General features: G+C 36.0%; 1 protein-coding gene across 3 annotated transcripts in view; it reads left to right on the top strand.

Annotated features, from left to right (window-relative positions):
• LOC120338435 (MAP kinase-interacting serine/threonine-protein kinase 1-like) overlaps positions 1 to 21,262 on the top strand; it is a 29,013-nt gene that overhangs the window by 1,518 nt on the left and 6,233 nt on the right. For 2 of the 3 annotated variants that reach the window (XM_078117078.1, XM_078117076.1), the window contains exons 2-3: positions 17,915 to 18,502; positions 20,936 to 21,185. In XM_078117078.1, coding sequence (XP_077973204.1) covers positions 21,122 to 21,185 — 64 coding nt within the window. In that variant the 5' untranslated portion in view covers positions 17,915 to 18,502; positions 20,936 to 21,121. The remainder of the gene's footprint in view (positions 1 to 17,914; positions 18,503 to 20,935; positions 21,186 to 21,262) is intronic. The other variant, XM_078117077.1, reaches the window with a different exon arrangement.

The raw sequence follows: 21,262 nt of genomic DNA, 5'->3' as shown, positions 1-21,262 counted from the left end.
CCACTGGCGGCGCTATGGCGTCAGGAATAATGATCGACAAAAAGCGCTCCCACAACCATTCCGCTATTTACTAGGCTGTAGTCGTGCAATTTGGCATACCTGTAACTGTTGTACCTCTGAAAGGTCGTGTTTACTGTTCCATGGAACGGCCTAAACAGTTCGAAATAAATTCGCTGCGACGTGACACATTGAATGCTTTGTATTGCAGGTTAAATAACAACCTACCCAATGACTAATTTAACCCGCAACGAACGTAATGCTAGAAGTTTCCCACGAATGACTCTGCTAAGCAGAAAATCATCATTTCGTTAATAACATACTTTTAATGTAATTATGAGTTACACCATTTGCTTAACAACGGCCCAACCCTCTAAACGCCCTCTGCTACTTCTGAATGTTGAGAAAAATAGACGCTGACCAAGTGTTGCCGCAGTAAAAATGCGATAAATCAAGTCGTTAATGCGTAACTGCATGCGTGCTGTGGCCTGAGCTTACCAAAGTGACTATAGTCACTCTGGAGCTGACGTAATGGAAATTTTCCCGGAAAGGCCAGTCGACAATACATTTCCGCATTGCGCTACATGTTTTGATATGCACATCGAAACAATGTTACTACATGTTGATATTACTTTCATTTGCATCACTTTTCTAGTGAGCTCTGATGAATCACGATCAGGCGTTTCTGGTATATCATGTGCTAAGCCCCAAACAAAGCATGTCAGCGGGGTCAGATATTACAGATATTACTTTGCTAACCTCATTCGCTTCAATTTATCATAAAATCTAACATTATTCCTATTAAAATTATGAAGCATTACACAGGACTGTATTGCGTATTTGCCTTCCATGAAGATGCCACCTCAAAGTCGAAACCGCTGTGGTTTATTCGTCGCGTGATCGGGCGATACAACCTGTAATGCTGTACTTACAATACAAGCTGTAATTTGCTAATCTCTCAAATCGGCTGAGTATAGTTGAATAATATTCTATCCATGAATTTGAAATACTTATCGGAGCCGAAATTTTTTTCACATTGTTAAGTAGATGCTCAGTAAACCTACATTCCTCTTTCGGTGTCAAATCATCCAATATTATGTCTCCACGGTACAATCCACCTCCATAAGATAGACACACCTCTTTAATTAATCGGCCTGCATTGCATTCCACAAATACAGCGAACTTCGTGAGCGATCACAACCCCTTGGGCTATATTTTCACTATTCCTTTTACAATGTGCATATGTAAAGTGTAAGTTTACCTGTCGTCAATTAGTTAAATCCGTTTCAACGGAGAAAATAATCGTGGTCTCACCAAGACGGAAAGGTTAATTAAAGATCAACAGTTTGAATGTCGGTGATTCAGTCTGAATTTGCCCCTGGGGCAGAGTCACTTAACAACAGGAAAAAGATTAGAAAATTCTAGCTCTCGACTTAAAAATTAAAAAATTGGCTAAAAAAGTATGTGCAGCATGACTCGTAATTAATTATTTTCAAGTGCCATGATATGTTTTAAATTTCACACATGCTAATTAAAAATAATTTGCCTATGTTTAGAATGAATAATTTCAATTCACATGTTGTTTGAAAGTGCAAGTTATTTGATATCTTTGTACTGAGTTAGATAGAAGCGTTCTGAAGTCAAAGCCATATTTCAAACTTGCACTTGACATCTTTCCACACATTACTCGAATGTAAATATGGGGTTTGTTTAAGGTTGTACTTCTAAAATATATTAATTTATGTCATGTATAACAATAACAGATTGCGCTTCGATTTGCACCAGACCGCGATAAGTGAACTATCATTCTGCATAACATTGGCTTGCTTCCTGGGTGATGTATCTAATGAGCATTGCATAAAACGATGGAACATATGAATATTTGGTTTCATTACTTGCTCTGTATACTCTCTGTTTGCGCGGCCTTAATTAATTGTTGAAAAACGCCGTTTTGTGGCTTTATGCTCGAGAAAAACATATTATTAATATGCGAATATTTGAATATAAATGCAATAATAATTTCCGCCCATAGTTCAAAATATTATTTAATTTACATAAAAACAGCAATTATTGTTGGAGGTGGTATATTTAATTAATATTAAAATTGCCTTGAACTTATTAGTGTAATGAATAATATTTTATAAGTTCATATGCCAAGTCAGTTTAACACCGATAGAGAAATTGTCGACTGTATCGATTATCACCATAAATTAGACCCATGGTGGTATTTAAAAATGGCGAATACTAATTACATTGATTAAGTTTGCGAAAAATTCCCATTTATCAAGATTAGCTGTGTTTAATCTAATTTGTTTTACTTTGAACGAGGATATGTCTTCAAATACTGACGAATATAATGTATTTGTATTTTACTACTTACATCGATTGTTTCTATTCGAGGCTTAAGGAGAAATGCGCCAAAACACCGAACGCTGCGATAGATACAAAACACGAATGTAACTCGCGTTAGAGGTTACAAAACGACTGGGCTCAACTATACACAGCTTTTGATAACTTGGGTTCAAATTTTCGTCTCAAAACAACGCTGAAAAGTCGCTAGCCGGTCTGATGAAGGGAAACTATGATATGATATGATATATGATATTTCGTTCATTTGTATTGTGGTAATGCTTTTTACAATTGAATTGTTAACGTTAAGCGCCGCAAAAGATTCTCTAAGATATTATTGTGGTTTGAAATAACGTGATTGTATTATTTTTGGCCATATCTAAAGTATTTCATTAATAATAAACCTCTAACAAACTATTTCAAGCCGAACATCTAATTTCGTTTTGAGATTTTTTATTGATCAGTAATAATGTAAAAGCGAGTGCGGACATTCCATACAAAAGTGAAATTAGTTCCCACAAAACCCCTTTCATGTTTGCCCAATCCGATTTATTTTAATTAAATCATATTCAATTCCATAATCGTTCTTCGAACCATTGAAGTATAATTTGATTTCATGCTTTTGATTTGCGTACGTGGAGAACTATCCGTATTTTTTTTTAATTTTCATTCTCACTTGTAATCCTGCGATTCAAATCCTCGTGTTGCTTTGCTTCTAAACCAAAACGAAATGTAAAGAACTTTTGGTATTTTCACTAACGCCTACGAAATTTTAGGCGTCAGCAAGATTTTGGCCTTAGATTAAACTATCCCAAATCGCAGATGATGCATATGTATGTGTATCTTGATGTTATTTATAGCCTTGTTCTTGCTGAAAGCAATTAATATTGCACATTGACTTTAGATAATGAATGTTATTATCGACATTGATCAAAATTGAGTCTCTCATCTCTAAGAAGGTATTATTTAATTTAAAATTATAATTAGCATTGATGACTACTCTGTCATCAAGTCATTTATATTTACTCACAAATTGCATATTTTACTTGCCTCAAATTTGTTTTCTAATTTTCCTTCGACGATAGAGCGGTGGGCAGTTAACCCTTGCTTTATTGACCCTAATGTTTATTATCTAACCAACAAATTGCAGTATATGTAGTATAAAATATGAAAATGATATTTAGTATAAAGAACAATAACAAATCTCTATAGTTGATGACAAAAAATGAATGAAAAGTCGGTATCTTTTAAGATTGAATCTTCACCTGGTACGATGTTCTACATACACGAACATTTGCAACACGTGCAACGAAATACCAGCCTTAAGTCCAAGTTGTGTTTATGGGAGTCGCGCCAACTGTATCTGAAGAAAAACGTTTTCGGTATTGGCGAAAGTAATTGGCGTTTCTCAAACATCCGATTCGGTAATACATCATGCTGCTGTTAAGCGAATTGTAAATAGGACGAGTTCATTTTCAGCTGAATATTCTAGCGGTAGCTCTCGATTTCTTATGTATCTTCATGTATAATGGCATATTGTTGTGGTTTTCTACGAAAGCAAACGTACTTCTTCGTCATTGAGGAATGTGCGCGAGCTATCATATTTGTTTTTAACAAAAAAAGAGTTTCTACAGGAGGCCTACATGGAAAAATAATCTACCCCAAACCATGAATTTGTATATGACAGACAATTCTGACATTTTATGGCATTTTGACAATATTTGAACTATAGTTAACTTTTGATGACATTTGTTTCCGGTTTTCTTGTTTAATTTGCCCACTGAGTGACCCGGAACTTTTCTCAAAACTGCCTGATCGTATTACCAGTAGTAAAAACAAATTGTGGCTTACACTCGACAGAGTATGTTTTATGACAGGGCTATAGTCATAAAGCATGTATAATTGCTGAAAGCCGTACGGTAATGAAGCTCCACGACGTCGTCACAATCCGTATTCCGCAAATAAAGTTTGGATGCATAAAACTATACGGAGAAGAATCAATTATCGCATTTAATCACGGACATTACTAAAATAGTAAATCGCATTCGGCAATACCATACTTCCAATATATATACAGTTTTTTTTATTAATAAATCGATATCGTCCAGCGGGGAAAATTGACGTTTTGTTCTTTGTCCGTAGACGCGTTTTGTCATGAAATAATTGGGAAATTATGCAAAGCGGGATTAGAGACGGTCATGCATAATTCCTGGTAGTAACAGACTCAACGGATATCGTGATTTGTGAAGAACGCATTAATGTGATTGCAGCGAATTTAAGTTTTCTCAGTGTCAATATGTACGGACCTTCTCTTCGATCCCCAACTCCTTATCGAATCCGAAAACTGATATATGATTCAATGATACGATGTAACTGCACGACACTAAAAGTCATTATACATGACAGCTTCTTTAAATATATAATATATATAAATATGTAAGAAATAAAATAGCTATAAAGCAACTGTCAAATATTGCAAGTTATATCGTTTTTTTTGCAAGACAAGATTTTTCACATTTGAACCGAATTAGAGCCCAGTTTACCCAAAATTGAATTCCGAGGATGTCACCGATAATGCCCTTTTTCTGATGGCGACAATGTAATGACGAGTTTTTAAACTGCTTGTCGCAAATTCGGTATTCGATATCATATATTATACACAACAGTTACTTACATACTGCTGACACTACCAAGCTCCAATTCCAATAATTACCATTTTATTTTAGAACATGCTGAATATTCATTGATTGCGTATAGAATGTCCCACAACTGTAACATATTGTTGAGAAATAATTAGAAGTGCGTATAGTGCTTGAACTTAAAGCTGGATTTATTTTGATTGTGTAAATTTCACCATTATTTTTCCGGAGCTTTCGCAAAATACTCAAAAGTACAACTTTTGTTGTGGGTATAATTTGGACAATCAATGATCAATTTGGCGAATGAGTTGTAAATAAGGGTGTCGTTTTTAATGAATGTTACTTGTAAAACGGCAAAAAAGTTTTCTTCGTAATCTAACTATATAGCATATTTCTAGAAATCATGAGCACAAATCAAAATTGAAAATCACATTTTCGTGATCATTTATTTTGTATATTACGTTACGTGGTGGCCAGAAATACTTCGGACACGTCACCAGATTCGACGAAACGCTTTGTTTGAATAATGACGACACGTTCTTTTCATTGTTAAATATTACTTGCTGGATTATACACGATCGATTATGGATCGTATATAAAAATATCTAAACAGTAAAATTTCATATGTGGACATTGGATGATGATGATAATTTTGGTTTAAATTTGTCTAGAATGGAAAATTTATAGCGTGGTCACAAGTTGCAACAAATGATGACATTTTTTGCGGGTTTGAAAAATTGCAAGATATGAAGTAATTAAAATAGAATAATAGAAATATTACTAAATTATGTACTGAGCCGTTTTACTTCAGTTAAGCATTCGGCCTCAATATGTGTTTTCTAAAATAGATAGATGGTCAGAGAAAATCTAAACAAAACGTAGCTACATTATATGCTTATTATTTTACCCACTATACAAATTAACAAAATGGATATTGCAATGAGTTGTGGTGGTCGTGTATCCGTTGCTGACATGGGCAAGCTATGGCCCGCGGGCCAAATTCGACCCGTTGGGTAATTCAATCTGGCCCGCCTGATACTGCCACAACCAAACTAAAACCAAATTTTGATGTTTTAGCTGAAATAGCTCAAGGAATCAGTTGAGATTGCAATTTAATTTAGTTTTGACAAGAGGCCTATTGTTTTTCAGTTTCGATTTTGTACCACTGTAAATATTGTTCACAAAATGTATTTTTTTACGTCACACTTACATGGCCCGCCAGTCTAGTTAGGCAAAATGTTTGGCCCCTGATCCAAAACCTTGCTCACCCCTGCTAACGCAACAACTAAAATAAAAAGTCATGTGACAAGGGCATGTCGGCGTTGGGTGTGGTGTATACTTAGTATTCCCAACGATGATCACGCGATATAACGTAACACGCTCCAAAATACATAATATATACAATTACGTAATAAACTTACTGCTACTCAAAAGGTGAGATCATCGTCTGACGAAATACGTGTTTCGCGCAGTCGCCTCGCAATATCGCTCTTGAATGATTTTTGGGTGTATACTCGTCGTTAGTGGTCTACATAAGTATATGGATCAGCTTTGCTAAAAATTGAAGTTTGACTTTGCTTCCTTCCGAAAGTGGATACTTATAACAACAAAATTACCCAGCATCTTTCACTGTTGTACTTTTGAAGTTCATTCGAATTGCAGCCCACAATGTTACATTATAATAGAGCGATCAAGTTCAAAATTGCGTAATTATGTCATTATTCTGCGATGAGGCTTTTGAAACTCGCATACAGCAGGGGAAATAAGCCACAGATTTATGCAAGGCATGTCCAAGGGCCAAGGCGAATACTATCTATTTTAACTCCCGGATTTTAACGCTTGGCGATGTTTTATTTTACTAAGGAGTATGTATATTCCGTGTTCTTGTTTAGCTTACAGTAACTTTCTCTATACAGCAATTCATATTTTTATTATATTTTGATGGTCCATACCGGCTACACTATATAGTTTGTAAATTATGCGTGATCTCAATGTAAATATTTTTGATAGGTTTTATCAGCAGGTCATATTTAAACATGTGTCGTTTCCCAGTCGTCGATTGCCTTGTTCTACAATCTACAGAACACTGACGTCATAGTTAGTCCAACACTTACTGGGTATTATTACAGTATACGTGCTATACCAATATACTTCAACTAACTTAGCAGCTCTTGAAAGTCGTATGAACTTGTTTTACCGATGTATTTCGTGATGTGCGCCAAAAAATTCAATAAATATTTCTACCATTTATAAGTAAATATTTAAATTAATTATTTCATGGCATCATTCTCCGAAACTCTAATAAGACATGACAGCGAGCGTATTTCGACATTCTACATGTATTTGCCGTAAAAATTGATAATAGTGTTCTAATTATTCGATGCTTGCTAATGTAGTTTTTATATTTTATATGTTATAAGCCCAAGGCATAGCTACAAATTTCGTTTATTACTTACTCTGCATGACATGAACTTGTACGATTCCAAGAACTTGCCAAAAAATTATTAGACATGTGAATTAGTAAGTCATTGATTGTTATTGCCTAGCACAGTGTTCTTCAACCTTTTTTACCGTGGTATACCTTTTACAATTTTTCAAGAACTTTGTATACCTTACAAATACCAATGTTCATTTAAGGCTTAAATAATCATTCAATTTTAAGCACATATTGTACTGCAATATCATCATGCAATCTAATAGGCTAGAATCCGCAAGTTATAAATTTGACTGACGGTCTTAGCGTCAACGGGGATAATGTTCAACGTAAATTAAACAAAGTGCATGGCAGCCGAAATCACCAACCCAGACACGTGACTGCAATATCTATATAATATGTGATGTAACAATGTGCCCACATCGGTTCTTTGGATAAATGACATTTTATATTTCATATGCGCTGCGTTTGCATTGTTGTCTTTGCCTGAATATTTTATAATTTATTATATTAGAGTTTGGAGTCCCTGACTTAGACTGTATACCCTTCGTATACCCTTTATCTGTTGTATACCCAAATTATGGTCCGGTATACACTTGGGTATACCGTATACCCGGTTGAAGAGCACTGGCCTAGCACACCACTACAAATGTTTCAATACACACGTATATATATGTTATACTCAAAAAACGGTACTCCTGAAGAATGCGCACGAAGATGTCACATAACCTGAACCCTAACCTGGTACACAACCTGAGTTCAGATTGTGCGCCATCTTGGTGCGCATACTTCAGGAGGTCCCAAAAAACATTACTTCACTTGATGGCACGGAACAGCAAATATACCTAAGGGGATTGCAGAATGGCAAAGCGAGGTTTATCTAGGTCATATTTCTCACTCGACAACTCCATAAATTCGAGTTGATTCGATATATCAAATCCGAGTTGAGGACCCCACTACTTGGCCATCAAGCCATGAGATGTATTTGTGGACATTATCTTGGGATTATGGTTGAACATTTCGAATCGAATAGCAAATTATATGAATCGGTTCAGACAAAATTTTCGAATCACAGCTATCTTGATTTTTTTCCGCCATAGGTCAGACTCAGGTGAATCCCCATTTTTTTTCAATAGAGACCATATTTTTTAAATGCAATTCTCACATATACGACTCATTTCTTCCTTGTAAGCTATTGATAGTAAAATATGTTTCTTATTTAGTGTGAACACTCAGCGAACTGACTGAGTGATAGATTCTTCAGTATTCAGTAATTTATGTGTCTGGAAGATCCGTTACAATAACAAAATCACATACAACTACATTTTTTCCGAGTATTCTAGATTCGATTCGATTCTGGAATCATCAAGTAATCGAAAATGCCCACCGATATAGTTGGGATATCTGGATTTTCACGATTGGAGTCAAAATAAGTTATTTCTCACAACCCTAATAGTTTGGAGTCTGAACAATATTTTGATATTTAGCATTTTTGCCATAAATACTTTTTACGTATGAATCAAATTTGAATCTTCGAATACCGGCATGGGATTTTGGCAAATCATGCTGATATCAAACAAATCCGCGTCACCCATTGTCAAATTCAGCCTTAAGGTAAAATCAGCAATTTTGATGACGATTTTGCGTCATCCATTCAAAAGCCATCAGCAAATGCAAAAAATTCTCGAACTATTTTGAACTATAAACCAGGGTAACTACCTAACGTCTCACCAGGTCCCTCGGGGAATTCGATTTTATTTGCCTTTTGCAATACATATCCTATCCTTGATTAAAGATTTATAATGCCATCGTCGTGTTCATTTCCACTTATTTTATATTTATAGTTATTTATATAGAAGCACAAAGCAAATTTGCGAGGTAAATCAAGAATGCTTTATATTAAACCTTATTCAATGTATACTATCAGGATTAGGTCTCAATCTGTGCTATTTTCAAAATGTGGTGTTTTCTGTGTATATGCAATTCTAAAAATGTTCCGTGTATTTTTACCACAACCATAAAGTGCTATTATTGTTACTTGTTTGTTATTGAAGCTATTTATATCGAATTTTCGATTCTCTTTTTTGCCTGACATAAGGTTTCTACCATTTCAATATAACGCTATTTTTTGGGTATATTGGATTTAAGTTTTCAAATTTGAATAGCAAAGCGGTAAAGTGAAATCCATAATTTCGGTATTGCATTACCTATTGAATCTATTAAAACGATTGTAGAAAACGAAAATTCAAAAAGATCCCCGTACTCTTTTGAATCAGGAACCAGGGTAAGTACCTAATGTTTCCTCCGGTCCCTCGCGCATTAGGACTTTATTTGCCTTGTGCAATACATATCCTCTCATTAAACATTTATATTGTCAACTTTATGTTTAATTAAATCTATTTATAGAGTTATAAAGGAATATTAGCAAGTGTGTATAAAATTGAACCAGCTGATTTGATAATAGCATTTATATATATTAACAATTAAAATATAATGGTGTGCGTCTAGGTTCAAATACTCTATTTCTTGGTATACTTCACATACCTATGAAATCAACATTTAGTACTTGTCTCGTAAAAAATGTAGACCTGTGTGATACAATCGCACACGATATTATATGGGGATGGAGCATGTGGCTCACGTATTCTTGCTCATAATATTTAGCTTTCTAACAATATGAAAAGAAATTGGGCCAAAAATAACTCAATTGGAAAAGATGGGTTAGCCATACCTAACCGAAAGATACATTTCAATTTCGTCTCACAGATTTAACTTCGCAAGAATTTAAGTTAGTGTCCAGTATTATCATACGGTTCACTCTAGAGTCATATATATTACTAAAACTCGGAAAATGTGCCCATAACACGAAATCTAATAACTACAGCCACAAATTATCACATTATAATTACGCAACTAATTGAGTCAAAACATTAAATAATAGGAAGTGAAAATTATATCTGCGCAATCGGAAACAGTTTTGCAGCGTTAAGTAATTATCCTTTTTCCGATCGGTAGACTATGTTTAGCTTAAGTCGGCAATGCTGATGATATATCATTGCACTAGTGATGTAGTATTATATATAATTTTACTGAACTAGTGTTGGGTAATGAATTTGTTTGCAAGGCTACAATCAATACCATTAACTTTCAAAACTAGAGTTGGTTGAACGTACATTTTTGCGTTCATTTTGAATAAATATTCAGTCTTAATTCTTGTTTGCAAATTCGTGTTTTGAGTTGTACTGGTATTTTGCACGTTCACTTGCCATGTTTTTAACCGATCGTCATTGGCTCATCAGAAAACATTTGTGCTGAAAACAGTGTGGCCTTCAAAGAAGCGCGCCTAACCGTGGGCCCATGCTTGACAAATCGATATCTGACAGAGTTCAACCGGACGTTCAGAATACACGCACATCACAACAAACTAGGTGTCATGACGAATGCAGTACGTGCTAAAGAACTTATTATATGTTAATACGAAGAAAGTGGTTCATATCCTAATTAGTCACCACTGTTTCGTCCTGATTTGTCTGAATTTGTGCTAAGCAACACACCGAAACATGTTTCATTTATTCGCCCTTTCAACAGAGTTCAATAAAATATTTGTGTGGATTTTTTTGCTTTCAAAGTAAAATTATAGACTATGACGACGGTGTTTGTTTGGCAAGATAGTTCTCAAAGAATTAAAAATTCAAACAAACTCAGATTTAATTATCTATCAAATACAGCTATTTTACCAATGTTAAAAAATTAGTCTGATATTAATAAAATGTTTGTGTGTAGGTGGAAAAAATACGTAAACAATCAGACCCGCGTACTTCGCTTTTAGGTTGCGTTAAATGCTGTGACATTTTCAGTACATAATCTATTTTGGTGATTTTTGAAATATATTATCAAAGCTAAAAATACATCAGTGGTATCAGACAGCAAATGGTGAATGCGAATACTTGGTTCCATTATCTTTGAACCCGCGTACATTTGAACCCGTACATCTGAACCCGTAATTTGAACCCAGAACAATTGCACCTGCATACTATTGCACCTATGGACATTTGCACCTACGGACATTTGAACCCATACATTTCCACTCATGGATTTTAGCACCCGCATATAGATTGAACCCGCGGACATTTGAACCCGTGTACGTTTGCACCCGCGTACATTTGAACCCATGTACATTTGCACCCGCGGACATTTGAACCCGTGTACGTTTGCACCCGCGTACATTTGAACCCATGTACATTTGAACCAACGAACATTTGCACCCTGGACATTTGCACCCGCGGACATTTGAACCCATGTACATTTGAACCCACGAACATTTGCACCCGCGGACATTTGAACCCATATATATTTCCACCCACAGACATTTGAACCCACGTATATTTGAACCCGCGTACATTTGAACCCACGGAAATTTGAACCCGCGTATATTTGAACCAACGTATAATATATTTGAACTCGCGTACATTTGAACCCGCGTACATTTGAACCCACGTACATTTTCACAAAAAATGTTTGCCCCAACGGCAATTTCCAGTCGCAAATAATTTTCATGTTACAGGCGCAAGCTCAATATTCTAAATTTCAACACTGTTTCACTTGTAGTTAGTTTTGATGTATATGCATTTACCCGCTTCTACGAAGCAAGCATTTTTGAGTGTCATTGTAGTCCGAGGGATAAACATCTCTTAACGATATAAACAACATTGTTCTGCCAAGGTCTTTTTTCTTTTGCTGTTTACATTGACATTTGTAAATCCTTATCTCATTCGTTAGCCGCGATCTCCAAAACAGACGATGACCTAGAAAGCGAAAGTCTTAAATGAGGGTCTTACTAAAACTAGCTTTACAGTAATATTTTTAGTGGTCAACTCCTATAAATTTGTTCTGAAATTATTGCACCGAAAACGCCTACTATGATATCCCGCCCAGCATGAGATTTGAGAGCTCTGTGGGCACTTCATGTTTTCTTGCTAGCATGTTTACAAAATTGTTATATGTATGCATACACGACCACGCTTTACTGTTGAAAATGAGTGTTGTCTCAAATCAGGTTTTGCCATTTTTCCTAAAATCAATCTATAAATTGAATACTATTGTCTGTATATAAATAAATAAAAGCACAGATTCTTCGTTTCTAAGAAAATATGAAATTAAGATAATGAAACTATGCCATTTTTGTAACAACATGTTCATAGCCAAATGCCAGTTTTATTGAAGTATTGTTTCATTAGAATGTCAGAACAAAACTATACATAGAAATCGTAAGTCATGTAAATATGTTGAATATTCGAAAGTGAAGAAGTTTTACAATCATTATCGTGGCCAAAAATGGTTTTTGCTGTTTACACTATTTAGAGTAAATCGAACATATTCAGCATATAGGGTCTGTTAAATATGATATTGCAATTTACAAACGACGTCATAGGTTACGGATTACATTTATTTTAATATCTCAATAAAGTTATCACTCACAAATTTGTGTCGAATGGGCGATCAATTTTGAGATAGAGTAGCTATGGACGTTTTACAAAATAGGAATTTATCAATTATGATACAATAGTTAAACAACAAATCAAAATAATGACGATAAACGAAATTTTACGATATCACGATCAAAGTCAAAATCAAATAGACTGCATTTGAGCTATTGAGTGGAGATACCTCAGCTTGTCGGTTTCAGTTCCGTATGAAAAAACTTTAACTGACAACCAACAGCAAGTTGTACATACTTTGATCTTTGGTGGGCCGTAACTCCTACATGAGCATTTGCCGCAGTCAGTTTGTGGACCGCAATGTCTTTTCGTAGGCCATTCAGCAAACCCCATCCTAACATTCCTTGTAAGGCGTTGTGAAATCCTTCTACAGCGTTTGTTGTTCTTGGGGCCGAAGGCATCATTTCAATCTCTTTGGCATAGTTCCACAATCGAGGGGGAAATCTTGCTTCTCTTGGACGTGAACCCACTTGAGGTCCACGAATGTAGGTAGATTCAAAATATTGAAAAAGTTGATTGCATTCGGGCGAATCTTCGAAAGTGTTGCAAAGCAAGGTGAAGACTTCGGCAACCTCGTTAATGGGAACAAAAGCCAGAGCTGCCAAACTTCTAATATTCAGATTGAAAGAGGGTAAACATTCAAACTTCTCTTTTAATCCGATAGAACCAACTTTTCGAATTATAGCTTGTGACAGGTGAAAATAACATCCTTTAATATCGGCCAGAGGAAATTGTGCATGATATGCATTGATAGCTGCTATTTCAAAATCAACAATGATTTTGGTGGGGTTAGCATTTGGGAAAATGATTTTCAACACTTCCAACATCTGAACGTATGTTTCTTGTCGCTTGTCTCGCAATAGGAAATATACGCATGGTGGATAGGATGCGCTCACTTTACAGTGAATTGTATACAACTGGAAGAAAATATCGGGCACCACATCAAATGTACCGTCGCCAAGATATGTGTCACTATCTAGATGTGCAAGTAGTGATCGATCTCCAATAGCCATTATCCGATGACGATCCTCCGGGCCAGTGTCATGCAAAATGATATCTAAATATTCGTTCGGAATATCAAAGCTTGCACTTGTAGGATTCGTATGTGAACAATTTTTCTGTCGCCTTACTCTGCGTATATTGGCCTCCAGAGTCGACTTGCCTGGCAAGCGCATTAGTACATCTGTTGATCTATTATTCAATACTTCACCTAAAATATATCTTGTCGATGTATTTGATGGTGTTGATGCTGCTTCTTTTAATGTTGCACGGATGATCCCAACTTCAGTCTTAATGCTGTCGCCAGAATGACTGTAATATCCTAGTTCTTTTATTACATTTTCACCGATCGTAACAACAGTCGATTTACATCGAATGTTCCTAAACTGACGGCAGCGCCAATGAGTAGCATCTGAAACCCGATCATTTCGCTTACAATATTCGTGGCCTTTGTAAATCAGTAAGTCGTTTCCTCTTGTGGTCTTGGAAAATGTAGGCGCCATGTTTCCAACTTATTTTCGCAAAGGGACTTGTCATCTTCGCAGCTGCAACGTCTTGAAGAAACAGTTTGGAATTGTCTGCGAGGGAAAAAGAGCATTGATGCGAGGAAAAACTTTGCGCGGGATCGAACTAACACATCAATTAAAATCCTTGCTCGCGCTCTTCAAGAGTCGTCGACCGTTCAAAGCACAAATCATACTCCCCAATTTTGGCTCGCATTCTACAGCGGAACATTTTGTCCATTGAGTCTTATGATATCGACAATTGCGATGACAATGACAGACGGAGTATAATATAAATATATAATATAATTTAAATATATAGAAAATAGTAATAAAGCCTTCGAGTATATAATCGACAATTCCATGGTAATATTGATTGTTTTCGCTACGTATGCATTTGGAGAAAGAATCCTAAGTGTACCTTTCAATCCTATATACTATAGTATATAGCATGGAAGGATAAGGGTGTATATGTAAAAACGCTAATATCCGTAAATGTAAATGCCCATGGGTGTAGATGTTCATGGGTGCAAATGTCTGTGGGTACAATTGTACGCGGGTGTAAAAGTACGCGGGTGTAAATGTATGTAGGTTGAAATGTACGCGGGTTCAAATGTACGTGGGTTCAAATGTCCGCGGGTGCAAAAGTTCGTGGGTTCAAATGTACATGGGTTTAAATGTCCGCGAGTGCAAATGTACATGGGTTCAAATTTCCGCGGGTGCAAATGTTCGTGGGTTCAAATGTACATGGGTTCAAATGTCCGCGGGTGCAAATGTACATGGGTTCAAATGTACGCGGGTGCAAACGTACACGGGTTCAAATGTCCGCGGGTGCAAATGTACATGGGTTCAAATGTACGCGGGTGCAAACGTACACGGGTTCAAATGTCCGCGGGTTCAATCTATATGCGGGTGCTAAAATCCATGGGTGAAAATGTATGGGTTCAAATGTCCGTAGGTGCAAATGTCCATAGGTGCAATAGTATACAGGTGCAATTGTCCTGGGTTCAAATTACGGGTTCAGATGTACGGGTTCAAATGTACGTAGGTTCAAATGTGCTGTCACCGAATACTTCGAATCTGGCATTTCCTTTAGTACAGGAAGCACTGCCGCGCGACATTGACAAATTTAAAAATACTTTCTTTGTGATCAAACGTTTTTACAAACCGGAAATAGAAAGATAGCAAGGCTTAATTTGGTTATTATTGCTAGTATCAGATAGCATACGTGCGATACCGCATCGTTATCTGCGTGAACGCAGATACCAGTATCGATATGGTCCAGTATCGGCCATTGATACGTTCGCTCTATAGTCAATCTTGGCGCTTCATTTTTAACTTGAATACAGTAATATTACATTGCGCCTGTATATCCTTTCGATGTTTGCCAGATTCATCACTCTGATCTGTCATTATCCACGAAGACAAGTACAAACAGATGCTACTACTGTCCTTGAGACACAACCCATTTTGGAATATTGTTTGGTTGGAGAGATGAGAACTTCTCTTTAAATTGCAAAAAAAATCCAAGTCTATAGCAGATCAGAACCATGAAATCATACCAGATAAACTGATCTTATAGCCCGCATTTGAGACACTTAACCCATATGGAAATTAGCAGCCTCGGCAATAACTTGTTTTCAAATTGATGTCGTTGTACAAGTGAAACATATCTTAAATTGTAGGGATAAACATTCTACATTCCGCAAACACAGCGGGTAAGAAATTTTTGAAGATGGAATGATGTGATGTCAGCCTTGTTAATTTACTGCGGGAATCATGCCCAGACAAATAAAAACAACCAAACAATCGCCTCGAGGAATCGGACATGACATCATAAATCGCTCAGTGTTCGATGTCAATACAATATGATATGCGTGGTACTTCGCCAATCCCGCTGTTAATTGTTGTTTAGAAACAGCGATGTGCTGTGTTTTATTTTGTACGACATACGGCTAGCTGGCTAACAATGGATCAATCCGCACCGACTTTGCGATTCTCCCGTTATGAAAAAACAATAGAAAATTACCTGTTCCCTCAAATCGGCATATTGATGACGACAGCTAATAAGAGAACAAAGAGTCAAGAGGCTCTGGGAGGTGGTATTAATTTATAAATCAATCGGATTTACGGGTGGGTTCTCGCGGGGTCAAATTACCTCGCAATATAAATCGCATGTCGTGAATTGCAGCCTCCTTATGTTAGAGTATTCGTTTTACAGGCAATCGTTATGCTCAAACTTTAAATGTAATACGCAAGCCGACGTGGCCATACCCCTATGATTTATATAGTTGTGACTACCAAATGTCGTCCACGCGGGCATCACGCCTATATATGTCAATTCAATATCCATTGCTTTTTGCAGAGTGCTGCGCTGCACCTTGGTCAATCGCGAACACGAACCGACCAACCGCACCTCCAATACGCCACCAGCATAGACGGTAAACAAGTCAGCCACGTCAACACTTCTCTCGCGCAGTGTGTATGAGCGTCTAACAAGCACACACAAGTACGCATGCACTTTCGAATACAGCGAAGCAGACAAAAAACGAAAAATTGGTTTTATTATATTAGAAATCAATATTCACGACAAATTATATACAGTATATTTAACATATCGAGTTTTTAACTTTGTGCCATGAGAAAATATTTTAACTCAATAATCAATGTCAGATCGCTAATTGCAAACTTGGTTTAGGTACCGCTTGAACCCTAAAATTATCGGATTTCTCATTTCTATTTGCTCTGTGAGAATGTATACATCTTAATTGGTTTGCCTGAGTTATTGGAGCCAAGATAAAACGACATCATATATTCTATTACGAAAGATTATTTGTAGATCTCTCCATTATAATCACACCTAGAGTGATATGGAAACCTAGCGAAAAACTTTTGAAGAATACTGTCTTGCGTGAGATGTGAGTTTTCAGATAAATATGTGCATATTTTGTGCAAACTCAATGATATTAATTCACTAGTGCCTGTGACTATGTTTAAGATAATCAGCATAACAATATTACTCTTATAAATGCCCAGAACTTCAAGTTAATATTCATCTCTGGCAGAAAACTAAAATTTTTATTCAAATTTCACATTTTATCCATTTAATTGTAACAAAAAATGCTGTATTTTCGGAATCTGCTTAGTCCTTCAATGAATGGGTGAAATGGTCGGGTTTGGTTTCCCTTCTATATGGATATAGTGGACAGTTTTGATGATAAGCATACAGGTTTAGACCTGCCGTTTCTCCGATTTTCCTGTTTTTGTTTCCAGTGAAATTCAATACCAAGCGAGTGATCATTTATTTTAGCCAGAACTGTAGATCTGAAGCAGATCAGCGGAGCGCAACATCAATAACCCATATTCAGTCGTGCGTATGTAAAGATTTTCTGATTAGTTATCGCCCAGAGCAGTCAAGCGGTGACTATTCTATAAGAGTTAAAAATAAGCTTTACGCCAGCAGTGGAAATTTTATTTTTTTGTATTTTGAACAAGGAAACAATAGCAGAATATTATCTCAATAAGAGAAAAAGCTGCTGGAAAATTCGACTTGACAAAACAAAGAAAATACTGTTGAGCCTCTCGGGGTCTGGTTGGTGTTTATCGAGCCTGTATAATAAAGAGAGAAGGAGCAACCGAGAAAAGAGAAAAACGCGACGGGCATTGATTCAAAGCAGAAAGTAGCTCAATCGATTTAGTTGGAGAATTGAATTCGCAGAGAAGGTACCGGTCTGGGACTTGGTAAGCTGGTTTTGTAATTGAAAGAATGCTACTGTGACAAAAAGATAAAACAGACAAACAGCGATTTTGAAGAAATTGGAGACTTCATATCTACATCGCACAGACTATCGCAGTTATAATATATACACTGTAATTTCGAAAGAAGCGATTCCTAATTGTAATTTTGGATTTGCCAAGTCAGCAAGTTGAGTTAAAAAAGAAAATACTGCATCGAAAGTTCATCGTTTTTCTACAATTGTTTTGTATTCGTTTTCACTGCTACTATAACCGATTATTGTGTCATTTTGGGGTACTGAAGAAGGAAAAGTTTGTGAATATTACACTGTGAAGCTACTGTTTTAGGTGAGTCAAGTTTTCTAAGTTTTATTTTGGATATCCTGATCTTAATATTCCTACTTGCAGACTTGTGTTATTGTAATATCAGACTATTGTCTACCTATCCATGGTTCCAGGGTTCAGTCTTATCCTAACCAAAAAACTACAAAAGTATATCTTAGTAGGCTATCTGGTATTATTGCTTGTGACTAAATTCAGAAATATGCTTTCCTATTTATTTTTTGATTATGCAGTACAGCAGTACGCTAGCAACTCGAGTCTGTGAGAAGGTCTGGTTAAAACAAACTGTATACAACTGTAAAGAGCGAGCTTAGACTTGCAGACTTGATTTCAATATAATTCTGTAATTGATGAATACTCTTATAACTGTGTAAATGTAAATGTTGATTTATTTTGATTTTAGATACCAAAGCGTTAAATTAAGCTTAAGCATCATTGGGGGGTAAAACAAATACATACGATTGTTGTCCAATATGAGTTTTCATAACCGGCATAAGCCTATCTTAGATGCATCTTAGCGCGGTAGTACTGTAGTATGACTGTTTTTTTGCTTCTACAAGGCAGTCTTAACATGACATTTTTTATTTTAACAGTCTTAACATGAAAAAAGACCTGTTTCTTTGGTTGATATTTCAAAATTTTAAATATTTCGCAAATCTTGTGTGAAACTGATTTACATAACCTGTAACTGTGTAAACCAGTACAGTAGTAGCCGCCTATGGTTCTTTATTACAGTATTACAAAGAAAATTGCTGTGTAGTAGACTAGTAGTCTCCAGTACTGTAGTAAATGTATAACAGTAATTTTTTACACAACATTCAGTCAAATGGCAAGGAACTGCAAATATGTAACATTTGGTAGAACTTAAAATTTTAAACTAAATATAAATGGCTGAACAGCTAGTGCCTAATTATAATTGGTATCATTATATGAACCATTGCTTGACTAATTACCTATCGGAACAAGTTTCAGCACTTTAGCTAAGCTATCATGTTAAAATCCAGTCGAAAAAAATTGTCACATTTTTGTAATATACTGATATAGAATATGATGCAACATGAGGTGAACATTCTGTATTTTTCCATTTCACAAACGACAATGCCCCTTCCTCAATTTTTGAGGTGAAAACATTGGTACTTCCCCATGAGTTCAACCAGGCAGGAACTGGACGCACATTCCTTTGTGAACTCTGATGTAATGGTCTGACTATCGAACCACATTTTGCAGTTTTGGGTTTTACTTTCTGTGTGTAATGTTTAATGTAGGATGCACAAGTCATTACAATATTTGTGAAAATTCAAACTATAAATTTTGTCGCAATGTAAGTTAAGCAATAGTAAATTTGTAACTTGAAATTTTTTTGGTGTATACGCACCACGCTTTTCAATGAATAATCATTTGCGCCAGATTGTTCAAATACTTTTAGTCTTTGGTTTTTAAAATATCTTGTTTAAATATTTTTCATTACTATATATACATAGTCTGCTATGCTTCGCCTTCAACTTAGTAACATTTATCATTATAAATTGTTGATGAAATAAGGCCAAGGGTTATTTATAAGTCTTGGTATCCACTGACTAGGGACCGTGTGGTGTTTTTATTTATTATGAGATTTTATATGCATTCGTTAGTCGCTTTTTCATACTAAAAATTACACTGCTTATGGCACAGGCGCTTTAATTGTCTCCGTGCGTTCTCGAACGTTCGGCAATGGTCTGATGATATGACGTATACGCGAGGAAGTATCGAATGGCTGATGCAACAGACTCGCACTCGGTTAGTTCAATAAAGTAAAATGGCAACAGTCTTTCATCACATTCACAAAGCCGTTCCTAATTTTAGCGGAGGCGACTGAGCGACGTGTTGGAAGAATTAAATATGTAATTCTATCTTATCAGTTATGTGTGACATAACGAAATTCTCTGTTAGTTTAATATATTAACCTAATTTCTTATTGTCCGCCGACGAAAATAGAACTCATTATTCTCGGACACGTTATTTACAAGTATGAAAGATTGCGCCTATTATATGTGAACCTTAAACCTCGCAGAGTGTACTTTTTCTGGAACTTGCCATCGTTGGCCACACCGACTTCAGTGATTATGTGGGATATGAATCTTTATCCATTTTTAGCTATTATTTCGAGTTTCTTTCATGCGTAATATGTGTCACCAAATTCAATCCATACAAGTCACAAGACGTTTAAATATAGAATCCGTTTGCATAGAAATAAAAGTATACGACTTTTGTTTCCGTGTTGCAAACTTTTTCAAAGTTTTCTTTGTTCATCGCACATTCTAAAGATGAGGTACTCTTTATCGGCTGTCTTACGACTGTTATCGGTATATTATTGTATCTTGTCTCACCATTTCCGCTTTCGTTAAATTGAATATGCCATAAAAATGCATAAAAACTCAAGATGACTTTATTCTTTTACAGTGCAATAAATACCTCAACACTGCAGAGAGGGAAACGCGAAAACCGTCGTATTCAATCATATTCAGATAGAAGATACTTGGAAGTCCGATAGATCGAAGTATCGACATCACTCACTGTCAATCGATTTTTTTTACTTATTGAAGTCATCGAAGAGCATTTAATTGAAAACTTTTTGTATTACGCGATATGAGAGAACTCAATATGGGAGTTACAGAAGACAATGTCATTACTCAGGACGGATACTCCTATGGTAAGACTGATTATATTATACAAGCCAAATTTGTGTTATTTGTAATCACGTTCCCCCAGTTTTAGCTTAAATTAGGT

This window comes from Styela clava, chromosome 10, assembly GCF_964204865.1.
Source record: "Styela clava chromosome 10, kaStyClav1.hap1.2, whole genome shotgun sequence".
Lineage (NCBI taxonomy): Eukaryota > Metazoa > Chordata > Ascidiacea > Stolidobranchia > Styelidae > Styela > Styela clava.
Note: the sequence above shows the minus strand (reverse complement) of the source record. Positions and strands in the feature narration are given on the sequence as shown.